Source organism: Dunckerocampus dactyliophorus, chromosome 6 (genome assembly GCF_027744805.1).
Source record: "Dunckerocampus dactyliophorus isolate RoL2022-P2 chromosome 6, RoL_Ddac_1.1, whole genome shotgun sequence".
NCBI lineage: Eukaryota > Metazoa > Chordata > Actinopteri > Syngnathiformes > Syngnathidae > Dunckerocampus > Dunckerocampus dactyliophorus.
In genome coordinates this window covers 10,420,635-10,436,618 of record NC_072824.1, presented here as the reverse complement: position 1 = coordinate 10,436,618, position 15,984 = coordinate 10,420,635, and the positions used below count along the sequence as shown (strand labels likewise).

Below are 15,984 nucleotides of genomic sequence, written 5' to 3'. Positions count from 1 at the left end.
GTAAAAAAAATTATATGCATCAGTAGTTTTTATATTGTCCTGTTTAAACCATTACTTTTGTCAATTTGTCCTAAAAAGGTTCTTGTATTACAATATGATGGCAGCCTACTCTACCTTCCATCTTCTATGCCGTTTATCGTCACCAGGGTCGCGGGTATGCTGAGACGTTCGAGAGGAAGGGTACATGCTGGACTAGTCGCCAGGGTATATAGACATTCACTTTTTTTTCAAATTAGAGTCGCCAATTAACCGAACATGCATGTTTTTGGAATGTGCAACTAGCGAACTCCACATAGATTCGAACCAAGATTTTCGATCTCCTGACTGTGGCCAACATGTTAACCACTAGGTCACCGTGCGGCCCGCCTAGTCTACCTGTAAGTGTAAAATACCAGAATATCTCATCTGAGGTTGACGGTCCATCAACTAACCAATCAGCGCAGGCCATTTCTCAGTCCACCAATAAGATAGCTGCACTGTGAAACAACACAGGAAGTACACGACGCATCAGGTCAGTCTATGTTGACAGAAAACAACGATGGCACTGTGTTTGAGACTACAGAGTTTAGCTTTGCCGTAGCTGTCACACTATGCTATCACTTTGGAGCAACTCGCTGCTGTCAGAAGCAAACATTGCGGCTCTTCTCGTCTTAGTGATTGTGTATTATTTACTTCAGTTCCACCTCAAACGACGCCACCTAGTTAACCTCCCTCCCGGTCCGAAGCCTTTGCCAATAGTCGGCAACTCTGGGGCCTTTCTCATCCCGTCTTTTATTCGAAGGAGGTTCGGGAAGTCGTCGAACCGCCCTGACACGACACCCGTGATCGGGTTAACGGAACAAGCCGCCGTGTACGGTAACGTCTTCAGCCTGTTTGTGGGCAGCCAGCTGATTGTAGTGCTGAACGGCTGTGATGTCATCAGGGATGCCCTGCTCAACCACCCGGAAGTGTTCTCAGACAGGCCGGATATCCCTGCGGTGACCATCATGACCAAACGCAAAGGTAAATGGAGGGCACACTCATTAATGAGCAGTCACTTAAAGTCTTCTAAGAAAAGTTAACCAATTCATCCGAACTAACACACATACTGTAATTCTTATCTCAACTTTGAGTTGGATGCAGATTCAATTTTTCCTCAATGTGATTTAGTGAGTCTCTTAACATTTTTTTATATTAAAAAAATAGCTTTTCATCCCGACTCCCACTAGATGGAGCCAGCTCACCACCACTGGTACTTGTACCACAGTTTGAGAGTCAAAGCAGGTCTATGTTCTGTTTACATTTATGACTACTAGCGTTAAAGGTCTTCTTCCTTCTCAATACAAGGAATAGTCTTTGCGCCATATGGACCGGTATGGAGAAAACATCGCAAGTTCTGCCATGCGTCACTGCGGACCTTTGGCCTAGGGAAGCTGAGTTTGGAGCCATGCATCCTTCAAGGCCTGGCCATCGTCAAAAGTGAGCTTCTGCGACTACAAGAGGAGAAGCCGGCTGTGGACTTGACTCCGCTCATAAGCAACGCAGTCTCCAACGTCATCTGCTCCCTTGCCTTGGGACAGCGTTTCCACCACGACGATCGCCAGTTCGGCGCCCTGCTGGGCCTGATGATGCGGGGCCTGGAGCTTTGCGTCAACAGCTCCGCCATCCTCATCAATGTCTTCCCACTGCTCTACCACTTGCCTTTCGGCGTCTTCAAGGAGCTCCGCCAGGTGGAGGGTGACATCACGGTGTTCCTGAAGAGGATTATCGCCAAGCACCGGGAAACGCTTGACCCGGAGAATCCTAGGGATCTTGTGGACATGTACTTGGTGAAGATGTTGGCTCAGAGGGATGCTGGAGTGGAGGACAGCAGCTTTAGTGAAGACTACCTCTTCTACATCATTGGAGATCTTTTTATTGCAGGCACTGACACAACCACCAACTCTGTCCTGTGGGTCCTCCTCTACATGGTCGTACATACAGACGTCCAAAGTAAGGAGTGGTTTTGTCGCAATAAGGAATGGGGATTAGCTGAATCTTACAAAATCAGCTAATTGTGTGGAATTGACTGGAATTTAATTGTAGCTAAATGAGGCAAAATAGAGTTCACTAGTAGGCTGCAACCAGCAGATGTGCCGTTCATTCTGTCTCCACTAGTTTGCTGTCTTAAGAGGCAACATTTTGATTGAATAGGAACCATTTCTAACAGAAAATTGTTGCCTTCCAAATTTTGTATAAGATATATGCCCTGACACTTAAAATTTCCAGTTTTATAATTAAAATATATGTGTTTTTAAAGCTTGTTTTTGCCGTCCTCAAGTGGTCAAATTGTGGACTACCTCCACCAGCATTACATTTTGGTTATATTTTTTGGAATTATGCGCTTTTTTTTTCGACACCAGTCTTAATTTATCAATGTATAATGCATGATTTTTAATGACAAAATCTATGAAGATGTTTCCAAATTAGGATTGTTTGAGTAAATTCTAGTAAATAAAGTCCTGAAATTATAGAAATGTTTGCCGTTTTCCAACATTAACACATCTTTACTGTTACTTTTCACTCAGAGAAGGTCCAAGCAGAGCTGGACAAGGTCGTGGGAAGACATCGTGTCCCGTCTTTGACAGACAGGGGACGTTTGCCCTTCACAGAGGCCACTATCATGGAGGTCCAGAGGCTGACCTCAGTGGTTCCTCTGGGCATTCCACACATGGCGTCCAGGACCACAGGTGACATAAAGCAACACTTCTTTTGTTTTGTTTTCAGATGGCCGTTGCCACACATTGATGGCATGCTAAAATATATGCAAAATGTCCTTAGTTAATCATTATAATTATATTACTCAAACTTTAAAAAACAAATCGTAATATAAATGCTACACCCTGGATTAAACCCCATTTAACATGTTCAGACACATATCTGTGTCAAATCTAATTAGATTATTTTACACTTTGTGGACAGTGGCTGAAACTTGACCTTCTCATTATCATTCACAAATGTGTTTTAGGTGTAATTAGGATTATTATTACTATATGATTAATTTACATACATTACATATATTTCTATATCTTTGTAAGATTGACTTGATGATTTTTTTTTATACAATTGATAGTACAGTAGTTGCTTTTTCTCCCCCCTTTTTTCTCTGAAATACTGGATCTTAATGGATCTACTGTTTAAAATGGATGTTATTTACCTTTATTTTATACTTTATATATTTTTAGCCCTTGTTATTGCTGTGTTTGCAGACTTCCGAGGTTTCACCATTCCACAAGGAACAGTTATTTTGCCCAATCTGTGGTCCGCTCATCGAGACCCCACTGTGTGGGACGACCCAGACAGCTTCAAGCCGGAGCGTTTCCTGGATGACCACGGGAAGTTGGTTAGGAAAGACTGCTTCATGCCGTTTGGGATCGGTATGTTACCCATCCTCCTCCTCCTTGTGAGTGATGTAATGTGATGAAATAATCATCATCTTTCCGGTCGCTCCGTCGTGTATGTGTGTGAGACAGGTCGCAGGGTGTGCATGGGGGAGCAGCTGGCCAAGATGGAGCTCTTCCTCATGGTCACCAGCTTACTGCAAGCCTTCACATTCAGACTCCCAGAGGGAGTGCCGCCTCCTCCCATGCACGGACGCTTCGGCCTGACGCTGGCGCCGTGCCCCTTTTCTGTGTCTGTGGGCCCTCGTGGGTGATGTCAACTAGAGATGACGCTGGGATACCTAGACAGTTGTAATAGTGTGCAGAACATTTAATTAGCTACACCTGAGGCCTCTCTTGTGTAACTAAATAAGGTAACATCAGTATGATGCAGTACAGTTGTACACCACTGCAAAGTATATCCACAGTAATAGTAAACACGGGGCCGCACGGTGGTCTAGTGGTTAGCATGTTGGCCAACACAGAAACAGCCTGGAGATCGGGAAGATCGGTTTTCTCCGGGTACTCCGGTCTCCTCCCACATCCAAAAACATGCATGTTAGGTTAATTGGCAACTCTAAATTGTCCATAGGTATGAATGTGAGTGTGAATGTTTGTTTGTCTATATGTGCCCTGCCATTGGCTGGCGACCAGTCCAGGGTGTACCCCGCCTGACGCCCGAAGTCTACTGGGATAGGCTCAAGCATGCCCCCGTGACCCTAAAGAGGAGAAGCGGTATAGAAAATGGATGGATGGATAGTAAACACGTTACATTGATACCTCAGAGCAGAATTATTGGTTGAATCTCAATAGACAGGTGTACTTAATGAAGTGGCCCCTGAGTTTAAGTGGCATCAGAATGCTTATACATGACTTAGACTGTATATTTAATTATCGCTTAATTTATCTACTTTTATCAGTCAAGTCAAAGTCATGTTCTTTAAATAAATAATATTTTTGAGAATGTTTTTATTTTGCATTATTTTTTTTAATAATGAAAGAAACATACAAAAATAGATTTACAGACCCTTTCCAAAAAATTAGGATGTCATGGAAAAGTTGTTTAATTTCCATAATTCCATTCAAAAAGTTAAACCTTCATAGATTATATATTAAGGGCCCACAGTTTAAACGATTTCAAGTATTTATTTGTTTATTTTTACATAATTTGGGCTTCCAGCTCATTAAACCCACGAAAACAGGAATTCTAAATATTAGAATACTGTGAAGAAATCAGCCCAAATTTTGCAGGGTATGAATGTTTTAAACTGAGTGTCACACACTAATCATCTACTAAACTCAAATCACCTGCACAGGCTTCCCCAGGTGTCATTAAATTGCTTCAGTTTGGTTCAATTGTCTCAGTTCGGTTCAATATGGGGAAGACTGCAGACATGACAACTGGCCAGAAGACCATCATTGATACCCTCCATAGGATGGGTAAGCCACAAAAGTTCATAGCTAAGGAGGCTGGTTGTTCACAGAGTGCTGTGTCCAAGCATATCAATGGAAAGTCTAGAGGAAGGGCAAAATGTGGCAGGAGAAGATGCACCAGCAAAAGAGATGACCGTGGGCTTCAGCGGATTATCAAACAGGGAAGATTCAGAATCTGGCAGAGATCCAGAAAGAGTGGAATGAGGCGAGAGTCACAGCTTCAAAAACTACCACATTCAGACGCATCCGGGAGATGGGCTACAACTGTCGGGTTCCTCGGGTCAAGCCACTTGTGAACCTGCGCCAGCGTAGGAAGCGTCTCCACTGGGCCAAGGAGAAGAAGGACTGGACTGTTGGCCAGTGGTCCAAGGTCCTCTTTTCCGATGAAAGTAAAGTGCGCCTTTCATTTGGGAATCAAGGTCCAAGAGTTTGGAGGAAGACTGGTGAGGAACAGAACCCAAGCTGCCTGAGGTCCAGTGTGAAATATCCACAGTCCGTCATGATTTGGGTGCAATGTCCGGTGCAGGTGTTGGTAAACTCTGCTTTCTTAAATCCAAGGTCACCGCAACAGTCTACCAGCATGTTTTAGGGGACTTCATGATTCCTTCTGCTGAGGATCTGTATGGAGATGCAGATTTCATCTTCCAGCAGGACCTGGCCCCTGCCCATACCGCCAGAAGCACCAAAACCTGGTTTGATGCCCATGCCATCACAGTGCTTGACTGGCCAGCCAACTCACCGGACCTAAACCCCATTGAGAATCTATGGGGTATTCTCAAGAGGAAAATGAGGGGCACCAGACCCAACAACAAAGAAGAGCTGACAGCAAGCATGAAGGAAATCTGGGCTTCCATAACTCCCAGGCAATGCCACAGGCTGATTGCTTCAATGCCACGTCGTATCGAGGCAGTGATTAAGGCAAAGGGATTCCCAACCAAGTATTGAAGATTGACATATCGTTTTGAAAGTACCATATTTTGATTGATTTGATGTGATCCTAATTTCTTTCTTTTTTTTTTCCTGCAAAAACTGAGAAATAAAATGGTGATTTCTTCACAGTATTCTAATTTTTTGGATTCCTGTTTTCGTGAGTTTTATGAGCTGAAAGCCCAAATTCCGTAAAAATAAACAAACACTTGAAATCGTTTAAATTGTGGGCCCTGAATCTATAATCTATGAAAGTTTAACTTTTTCAATGGAATTATGGAAATTAAACAACTTTTCCATGACATTCTAATTTATTGGAAAGGGTCTGTATATATATATATATATATAATACAATGTATATTGTGTGATAATTGATGAACAAAATAAAAACAATACAGTATTTAGGAAAATGTTTTTCGCATTTTGCTCATGATATAAACTATAATATACAACATATATAAATATAACAAAAAATATAAAAATATATATTTTCTATTATTCAGTCATGTTAAATAATAGACAGGATAATGAAGAATTCTTCCAATCATAATATATATATTTTATTACATTTATTTTAGTTTATTTTTTGGAAAAATACATTGGTATATAATAAAACATTCTGTTACAGTAATAAAATTATAACTGAATAATTTGAGTAATATTTAAAAATAATCTTTATGTAGTTTATGTTGATTAAGGTAGTGGCCTTTGGAGTGAAATATATATTTAAGATTGTGTGGTCACATTTCAATAACATAACTTTTATTAAGTCGTCTGTGTAGAGAGTTTTGTCGTGCATGTTCACCAGATAGTTGGACTCTCCGCTTTGGCATCTCTGTGTGGAGTTTGCATGTTGTCCCCGTGAGTGCATGGGTTTTCTCAGGGTACTCCAGTTTCCTCCCACATTCCAAAAACATGCATGTTAGGTTAATTTCCAACTCTAAATTGTCCATAGGTATGAATGTGAGCGTGAATGGTTGTTTGTCTATATGTGCCCTGCGATTGGCTGGCAACCAGTCGGTGTACCCCGCCTCTCGCCGGAAGTCGGCTGGAATAGGCTCCAGCATACCCCTGCGACTCTAATGAGAAAAAAAGCGATATAGAAAATGGATGGATGGATGTTCACTACATTAAAAAATTTTCAGGTTAATGTGTTTTAACCTTTAATGTGAGCTAAACATTGACTTGTTACGTCATCAATCTGGGTGAAAAGTCATGCAAGGGATCACGTGACTGTCGACTGTTGACCGTCCTCAAGTAGTGGACTACTTCCGGTCTGTAAGTACGTTAGCTCGCTAGCTATCCTGCCGGCTCCTTCTTGTCGCTATGGCCTTCTTTACTCACCAAGTGTGCAGAAGTTTCTCCTCCTCAGCTCTCAGGAGTGTCGCCATCAAGCATGTTGTCATCATCGGAGGAGGACAAATGGGCGCCGGAATCGCTCAGGTTAGGCTGAAAATATGTTTTATTTTGTTAGCCACGAAGCCAGAGCCTAGCAAACAAGTGTCAACGCGAGAGTCTCGTTTGCTGAGTTCTCACATACGACTGCAAGTACACTTATTGTAACGTTATCATTCTCATTATATGTTATTTTTACTGAATCAGGTCAATAGTGGTTTTGTATCTTGGTAACCATTCATTCGGTAAACTTTAAACTTCCAATACTGCAGTTACATTATTTAGCCACCAGATGCCACCCTCCAGCTGTTAGAACTAGACGGACGTCGACTTTCCCCTAACAATTTTTGGTATTTCACATTAAACATTAAAACTTTTAGTTTCGTGTACTCTCCTCTGCATTTTCTTGCTCTCCTCAATGACCTCAAGGTTTTTTTCCATTGTTATGTGTTGCATTATAGGACATTTGATGGTGGTTATTTTGGTCCATTTGTACTGGACTGTGGGATAAATGCGGCGTTGGCAGAGAGCGAGACTCACTTGCTTTTTTAGCCATTTCGTATTAAAACTAACAACCTTTATTTTATTAATCTACGTCCATACGTACTTTTTTGTTTTCCAAAGTCGCAAGTGTTTCCTAGTGTTGAGCTTTAAATTGTGGGATATTTGATGATCGTTTTCATCCCCCAGCGGCATCTTCCTAATAAAAACACACGCAGTAGTTATTTCTTGGCTATCAATTGAAGAATACTTAAGGCATTTATCACCATTCATTTTAAAGTCAAAGACTAATGAAAATAAATAAAATTGCCGATATGTCATAAATGAAAAGGGACATAGAAGTAATGGTGAGAGAAATAATCTGTTCCAGTGTCAAACTATGGCTATCATTAAACATTCATTAACTGTACAGGCAGCGTTTTAAATAACATTTTAACATTTGTAATTGTAAGTGTAAAAAGTACGGTACGTCATTGTTCCCCAAAGGTCGCCGCAACCACAGGCCACCAAGTGACGCTGGTGGATACGTCTGACACCATCTTGAAGAAGTCAGTCAAGGGCGTGGAGGCCAGCTTGAAGAGAGTGGTGAAGAAGAAGTACGCTGATAAGCCAGAGGTCAGTCGCGCCTGGTGTTTTATGGCGCATGGCGGCAAAGTGCTAATGTGATACGTTTATGTGTTTCAGGCCGGTGAGGCTTTCATCCAGAAGGCCCTCCAGAACATCTCCACCTCCACAGACACCGCCTCCGCAGTCCAGAGCACGGATCTGGTGCTGGAGGCCATCGTGGAAAATCTTCAAATCAAACAGGATCTTTTCACGGGGCTCGACAAGGTGGCTCCGGAGTAAGCGTCTCCAACATTTTAATGACACCATGTCTGCTTTTGTTTCTAACCCCTTCCTTTTCTTGTCCTCCTTTTCAGACACACCATCTTTGCCAGCAACACGTCCTCGCTGCCCATCACAGACATCGCTAGCGCCACCACCAGGCTGGACCGTTTTGGCGGCCTGCACTTCTTCAACCCCGTCCCCATGATGAAGCTTGTTGAGGTACACCTCTTCTTCAACAACACCACATGTAGCACGTAAAACATAACACGTGTAACACTAACCTTTTGTTTATGTGGCATATTTCTTCACTCCACTCTAATAGGCGCAATGCCCCAATTAAATGTCGCATGTCATCCATGAAGCCTGCGTGTTTCCTCAGGATTAAAAATAACAGGTAGCTGATGTTTGCACTTTAAAGAGAAAGTGCCGGAGAAAAAGCTGCTTAACGCTTCAACACTGACGCAAATTAGGGATCGGAAAAACATTAAAGAAAGGACGTGCCACACCTTCAATAATTGACAGCAGCTGCCACACAATCCGGATATAGATTATATATGTTATACTACCTACTGTAATGTATATGAATTAAGTTTATATAACAGTAAAACATTGCAGTGTTTATGAATTTGAATTTGAAAATGAATTTGCACAAAAAAGGCCAACCCTCTAGTAAACGCCCTTCCTATAATGGCTGCCTGGTTGATGAGAAAGCTTATAGACTGGATTTGTTCCATGTGAGACAAACACAATTCAATGAATTAAAATGATAGTAGTATAAAAAATGCCCTTGCACAAAAGACTACCTTTTTAAAAGGGTAGTTAAGATTTTTGGACATGAGGTTGTATGACATCCCCATCAGCAATGCAGTGCATCAACTGACTTTTCCCCCCCACTTCGTCCGATGGGCCGAGTTCTGGTCGGACTAGCTCAAGTTCTCAGGACAAGTGTGCCTGTCTGATGACTCAAAAACATTGGCTGGAGCCTATCCCAGCTGTCTTTGGGCAAGAGGCGGGGTACAGCCTGGACTGGTGGAAAATAATAATAAAATAATACATACAGAAATTGATGTTACATTTATATTATTAAATATTAATTATTGAAGAAGGTAAAAAAAGAGAGATTATGAAAATTATTGCATAATTACAAAATTATGAATAGATAATAAAATTCTGAATAGATAATAAATAAAGGCCACCCCTTTTAATAAATACCTTACTACTAATAGATGCCTGGTACTCTCTGCAGTTGAGTAAACCAAGGTGTGTGTGTAAATATTTCTTTGTGCTCCGTAAGACATGAGGACGTGTCACTCTGCAGGTCATCGGAACGTCGGCGACGAGCCAGGAGACGTTTGACTCCCTCCTGAACTTCGGCAAAGCGCTGGGCAAGACCACCGTGTCCTGCAAGGTAAGACGTCCTGATTGGAAGGTGAGGAGAAATAAAAGCTACAATATCCAACACGGCTGCGTTTAGGATACACCAGGATTCATCGTCAACCGCCTCCTCATCCCCTACATGATGGAAGCCATCCGTCTGCACGAGAGAGGTGTGGGACATGCCCTCTTATTGACAATGTTGACATTCAAAAGCAAGAAAACTAACAAAGACTCGATTTGCAGGTCACGGCTCCAAAGAAGACATCGACATCGCCATGAAGCTGGGTGCTGGTTATCCAATGGGACCCTTTGAGTTGATGGACTACGTTGGATTGGACACAGTCAAGTTCATCATGGATGGTTAGTGCTGTTTCAAATAGAAAGTCTGTTTATTTGAATGCGGTGTTAAAATCCTACATGTTGTCATGTGATCAGGCTGGAGCAAAATGGACCCCAACAACCCAATCTTTGCCCAAAGCGAGTTGCTCAACAAATTGGCCGCTGAGGGCAAATTTGGTAAAAAGACAGGAGAAGGATTCTACAAGTCCAAGTGACTTCACCCCTTTTTTTTTACTATTTATTTTTTTTTGGGGACACCACACAGAATGATAAAAGGACTCCTCTAATATTTCTCTAACAATAACAACATGATGTGCCTTGTGCTTCAATGAGCAGATGATTAAATGAAGGCTTGACATAGCTGATCACTGAAAGTAGTGTTGAAATGAGCTCAACTTGTCATTAAAAAGAAATGGGATTTGCTCTAATAAAAAGACTGAAAGAGTAAAAAAATACCTTAATGCTAATATTTGCAGTATATCTCTACATGTTTTTAATGTGGAAAAAATATTTTGAGTGCAAATTTCATTTAACATACACCATCATAGTTTTACTATAATTTTTAAAAGGTTTTTTTCTGGGTGGAAAAACTAAATATTTGTGTAGAAATTGATTTGAACAAACACTTCAGTCCTTGTAGTAATATATTTTATTTTTAGTTTGTTTATGGAAGAAATTGTATCAATATAGTTATAAATTTTGAGTACAAATGGATTTGAACATATAACTTCTAGTATTTTTATTTGTCGTAAAAAAAAGTTACAGTATGTAGGTAAAATGTGTTTCAATAAACACCATTGTTTTTAATATACTTTTTTTATTTATTTATTATGAGAAAAAAATATTTCAAATTATGTTTTGAACATCCATCCATTTTCTATACCGCTTCTGCTCATTAGGGTTGCGGAGCCTATCCCAGTAGACTTCGGGCGTCAGGCGGGGTACACCCTGGACTGGTCGCCAGCCAATGGCAGGGCACATATAGACAAACAACCATTCACACTCATTCATACCTATGGACAATTTAGAGTCACCAATTAACCTAACATGCATGTTTTTGGAATGTGGTCTCGAACCCAGGTCTTCCCGATATCCAGACTGTGAGGCCAACATGCTAACCACTAGACCACCGTGCGGCCACTGATTTGAACATTTAATAAACCCCTACTACTCGCTACAGTTGAGTAACACATTTGACCGCATGAAAAAAATCGCTGGACAACCCGCCGTTCCAAGAGCGAACACACGATGGCGCTGCTGTTAAAGTGAATGTAATTGATTTTAAAGCGTGCACATTTTTGCAACTTTTTAACTTTGACGTTGAGTATAATTAATGCAAATATGTATGTTCTAAGTATGAATCTTCTTTTCATGCATTCTCAAAGCAGGCATTAACATCACTACACATGAACCAAATGAGCAAATGGTGCCTTTTTATTTTTTTTTCTTAAAAAAAACAAACAAAAACATGTGAAACAGTTCAAATATGACCACCTGGGAAGCAAAGTGCTACTCCCAAGACGACAGTGACCTGAAATTATATCAACACAAAGAGAAATTTATCATCATCATCATCATGGAGGAATAGTAAAATAGAGAATCAAAATATTAGAGATGCTTGCATGGGGAGAAAGGGGTTTAGAAAAACAAAGAGCACACTATTTGCTACCAGAAGAAGAAATAAAGACAAAAAGGTCCATTGCAATAAAAGACAGACTGCCAAGTGCTGGGGTAAATATATATATCTGCTTCATTTGTCTTTTTGTTTTTGTCCAACAATAAAATATAGGCCTTACTCTCACCTGCATGTTGTCGTAATGTTGCCTGCAAAAATACCAAGAAAATGGACAATATCCTGAAAAACACGCGCACACACTGAGCGTTATTTTACATCTGACCTTGTCCTTACAAAGAGTTATAAAAAAAAAAAGGTTCCATTTTCTGCAAGATGCTTCAACAAGAAAAAAAAAATGGCTTTCCTGTGTCCAAAGCTTATCATATCGCACTATATATTTATTAAAAAAACAAACAAACACAGCCATTACAAACAAAGGGCTCAAAAAGTCAAAATGATAACATTGACTGGTCCAACCAACTTAAAAACGGTAGATGAGATCCCTCCATGCTCCTTAGTGCAATCTACAAGAGGTGTTTGGTCGCTCTCAACCCCAAAAATGGTCTCAAGAATCCAGTGAGGGAGGGGGGGGGTCTAACAAAGCACACAAAAGAAGTGACAAATAACTTACAATAACTTAAATGGAGTGTGTGTGTGTGAGTGACAGAGTGAGCATGTGCTCCAATGGTGATTGTCGTGTTCAGTTCAATGTCTCTGCAGCAGGGGGATTGCTGTTTTAGAGAGTGGTGGTAGTGGTGGTGGGGGGTGTCAGGTAATAATAAGTGGGAGTATAGGATCAGCATGGAATCTTAGCAGGCCTCCATCTCCAGCAGAGGCCCTGTAGCTGCTGCCTTGGCTTTGCATGTGGAGAAGTTGTTACGTTTTCCTCCTTCAGCAAAAAGAAAAAGAAAGAAAAAAAAAGGCGGTCAATCAAGAGAATGTCGTCATGGCAATACATCCACGTAAACAACCGACGGAGTAGAAAGACGCCTTTGCTGCAAGCGTGGTGGAGGTCAGAGGTCAGTGACAGGATGTGGGCCAGTCATCTTTGATGTGGTCCAACATGAGGGTGGTCTACAGCCTTGCAGGCTTTTAGCCACGCCCACTCATTCCTTCAAAGCAGTCTATCAAGTTTCAGTCATTATGTGGGATAGCCGCCACATTTTAAAGCACCACTTGACAGCAGCAGAGGGCGCTACAAATTCATGCCCAACTAGTTCGCTAGCCATAAACACTGAAACAGGAAGTTGATTGCTGCCACTAAAACTAAAGCTTTTTTCCACTCGCTCTTTCAATTAAACATGGCAGGTATAATTTTTCTTGGGAGAAATCTTTGAAAATACAAAGTACTGTTAAAATACGCTGTATGGACAAAAGTATTGGGATAGCCGGCTATATCCGCCACAGCAGGAAGTACGCACTTAGGCACTTTTCTATCCACTATCCTACAGTATATACCTTTTTATAATTTTTTAAAAATTAATAAATACAAAATATATTTTATTTTAAAAGTTATATTAAAATGAAATTATTTTCAAGCCACTTAAATAGTAATAAAACAACACATTTTATATATTTGTACTTAATTTTTTCCAAATATTAATACAAATATTAACTGTAACATAATAAATGTGTGTATGTACTGTGTGTGTGTGTGTGTGTGTGTTACAGAAAGATATTTTAAAAATTCTATTTATTTAATTGACTTTATAAATGAATAAAAACTCCATTAAAATCCCGGGGTAAAAAAGACTTAATTGATAAGTAGTTCAATATCAATTGATCGACTGTGGAAGCTTCTTAGAACGTGCATCCCTTATTCCTCCTCTCACAGCAGATTCCCCAAAATCCTCCAAAAATGTGAGGCGGTTTGCGGCAAACAGTTAGCTTCAGTTCCTAACAAACAGACAAGTTATTTTGGACCTTCAAATAGACTCGCTGATGAAAGTGGCGACGCTGAGGCATAGGTGGACTGGTGCTGCACTGCAACTAAAACAAGCATTTATTTTTACGTGGGGGGGAGCATTCGTGTGTTTGTAAGCAAGTCAACTAAGTCCTCACCACATGTGCAGGAAAAGGGAATGCAGAGAAGACAAAAATGACACTCCCGTCACAAGTATATACCTGTGCTGCCCCCTCTACTCGCCTTTCATCTCAAAGCTCGACCCTGCTGCCACTTTCCTCCTCCTCCTCCTCATGCAGCCACAGACATGAAACACTGTGGCCTTCCTGCTACGGGAAAGGAGTGTGCGTGTGTGTGTGTGTGAGAGAGAGAGAGAGAGAGAGGGGCGGCACCAAGCCAGCACTTCACAAGGTCCAGCCGACATAAACAGCGGGATTCAGGAGCAACTTGACCCCTCCTCTCTTATACTCCGCCTCCTCCCTCAGCGGCGCTCAGGAATGCCGACTAGCCTTTTTTTTTTTTTGCAGGAAATGAAATGTTCCTCTGTTCAGACACACACACATGCACACACACACACACTCTTGAGAGGGACAAACTTTTGAAGTGTGGGAGGTTAAGATAACTGGCACGGCCTCGCATCTCAATCACCGCTTTCACCTCTCTGCACCGAATCAAAGGAGGCCGCAGCTGGGAAAGACACGCCTCCTCTAAGCATCCTTGCTCGCAACCTAGCCCTCACCCCCGCAACCCCGCCTGATATGCGGCTATGGTGTTAGTTCTGGTGACGGTAAAAAGGAAAACAGCAGACAAATTAGTCTTTTAAAGAAGCCAGTAAGCACACGAGCCAGCATAATCAGCAGACAAATACGCTGCACCAAGGGTGGGCAGCAAGCCGCCTCTGGGCCATACACGGCACCCAAGAGCATCCGTGGCGGCGTATGGGTCGCAGCTAGCATACACGTGATCATACATGCAATACCTACATCCTCAAATGCTCAATGACGTATGGCCAATTAATTGCCGAGTCCCAAAGATACCCCTGTAAAGACATTTTGTTTGATGGCAGCCATGTTTTTCAATCAATGGTGACTCGGCTAAATAGCCTAAAGTTACAGTGCGTGTTTGGGAGCTGTGTGAGAAGCTCCAGGTTCATCTTTGGGGCTTAATAACAGCGCCATCATGTGGTGCATATGCCTGAATGTATGTGCCTGTGTATATGTCAGGGTGCATGTTTTCAGCCTTATGTGTGCAGCTTACACAAACCAAATTCATACGTTAGCATCGAGAGAGGAAACTGTCTGACCTTGCTGGTGACCTTGGCACACAGCTGCGTTTGGTGACACCTTTTCAAAGCGGCACTAAAGTCACGCAAGGGGGGAATAAAAGGAGCGGGTTCATAAAAGAAGGCACCTGGAAGAGAAGGAGGCTTTCTCAGCACTTTCTCAGCCCTTAGAAGGAACCCCCCCCCGCTTTTTTTTTTTTTTACGTGCCATCACAAGGAAGGACTTGAACCTGAAAAAGTGAGGCCGTCCGTCCCTTAAAAAGCCCAGAAAGCTGAGGCATGTGTGGGTGTGACTAATGGGAGGCATTGGCCACATCAGAGGCGGCGACGATGGGGGGCCTGCACAGCTGAAGTCTGGCCGCGTGCCCCCCGACACAGCTCAGTCTGAGCCGCTGCGGCACGTTCAAAGAGTCTGAACAATGACCGGCCCCTTCACTGTGGTCTCGCTTTAAAGGCCGCCACCGCGAGGAAAGAACAGGAGGGGCGGGGGATGGGGCAGGAAGCCGAGTCCAAACTTTGCCTCACTTTTAACGAGCAGACTGAGGAGAACAAGTTGGGCCGCCCTGATACCTTCCTCCTCCTCTCCATCAGAGATAAGGTCACCGCCCAACCGGGAGGAAGCGTACAAGACATGACAAAGACCCTCATACTGTTACTGCAGCTGTGTGCTGCACAGCAACACAATGGGCCCCCGTGAGGCAAAGGCAAACAAACCACGTGGAGGCTCAGTCTAAACAACAGGAGCGCCGCCGCCGCGCCTCACGTGTCAACAAACACGGCTTACAACCTCCTTTTACACGCTTGCTTCCCCACTAAGGAAGGACGACAGCGGACACGAGAACACATTCTGTTCCAGGAGTACCAGAAAACTACCAGCTTTCTATAATTCATTCACTTCTTTTGAATGGCTTTGAGTCTATGAGGCAAAAATGTCCTAACTTCACCAAAATTGAAGAAAGGAAGTACTTTTGGCCCATGTTGAGAT

The 15,984-nt window shown here is 42.2% G+C and overlaps 3 protein-coding genes across 11 annotated transcripts in view; 2 read left to right on the top strand and 1 right to left on the bottom strand.

Moving 5' to 3' along the window:
* Window positions 1-466: 466 nt before the first annotated feature.
* LOC129183059 (cytochrome P450 2U1) lies at window positions 467-5,981 on the top strand. 2 transcript variants are annotated; one of them, XM_054779871.1, is made up of 5 exons: window positions 467-1,002; window positions 1,327-1,971; window positions 2,547-2,708; window positions 3,228-3,395; window positions 3,488-5,981. In XM_054779871.1, exons 1-5 carry the CDS (start codon window positions 591-593, stop codon window positions 3,712-3,714), a joined length of 1,614 nt encoding a protein of 537 aa, XP_054635846.1. In that variant the 5' UTR covers window positions 467-590; the 3' UTR covers window positions 3,715-5,981. The 2 variants fall into 2 exon arrangements, with proteins under 2 accessions (XP_054635846.1, XP_054635847.1); XM_054779872.1 differs by having other exon boundaries at window positions 468-1,002; window positions 3,492-5,981.
* Window positions 5,982-6,060: 79 nt separating this feature from the next.
* hadh (hydroxyacyl-CoA dehydrogenase) lies at window positions 6,061-12,267 on the top strand. Its single transcript, XM_054778616.1, has 8 exons — window positions 6,061-7,202; window positions 8,142-8,270; window positions 8,340-8,497; window positions 8,576-8,702; window positions 9,802-9,891; window positions 9,958-10,030; window positions 10,104-10,220; window positions 10,296-12,267. Exons 1-8 carry the CDS (start codon window positions 7,086-7,088, stop codon window positions 10,412-10,414), a joined length of 930 nt encoding a protein of 309 aa, XP_054634591.1. The 5' UTR covers window positions 6,061-7,085; the 3' UTR covers window positions 10,415-12,267.
* The window catches only part of lef1 (lymphoid enhancer-binding factor 1), a 48,207-nt gene continuing 43,834 nt past the window's right edge, over window positions 11,612-15,984 (bottom strand). For 7 of the 8 annotated variants that reach the window (XR_008570648.1, XM_054778612.1, XM_054778609.1 and 4 more), the window contains one exon: window positions 11,612-12,703. Coding sequence is in view for 3 of the 8 variants with exons in the window: in XM_054778609.1 (XP_054634584.1) it covers window positions 12,624-12,703 (80 nt within the window). In the remaining 5 variants the exon portion in view is untranslated. The remainder of the gene's footprint in view (window positions 12,704-15,984) is intronic. The other variant, XR_008570647.1, reaches the window with a different exon arrangement.

What these genes read in the sequence shown, in the direction of transcription:
- LOC129183059 (XM_054779871.1), top strand. Translation starts at nt 591, where the DNA reads ATGCTATCACTTTGGAGCAACTCGCTGCTGTCAGAAGCAAACATTGCG. An exon ending in CATCATGACCAAACGCAAAG is followed by an intron (nt 1,003 to 1,326) that starts GTAAATGGAGGG and finishes TCTCAATACAAG; the next exon opens with GAATAGTCTTTGCGCCATAT. An exon ending in CGTACATACAGACGTCCAAA is followed by an intron (nt 1,972 to 2,546) that starts GTAAGGAGTGGT and finishes CTTTTCACTCAG; the next exon opens with AGAAGGTCCAAGCAGAGCTG.
- hadh (XM_054778616.1), top strand. Translation starts at nt 7,086, where the DNA reads ATGGCCTTCTTTACTCACCAAGTGTGCAGAAGTTTCTCCTCCTCAGCT. An exon ending in CTCGACAAGGTGGCTCCGGA is followed by an intron (nt 8,498 to 8,575) that starts GTAAGCGTCTCC and finishes CCTCCTTTTCAG; the next exon opens with ACACACCATCTTTGCCAGCA. An exon ending in CATCCGTCTGCACGAGAGAG is followed by an intron (nt 10,031 to 10,103) that starts GTGTGGGACATG and finishes CTCGATTTGCAG; the next exon opens with GTCACGGCTCCAAAGAAGAC.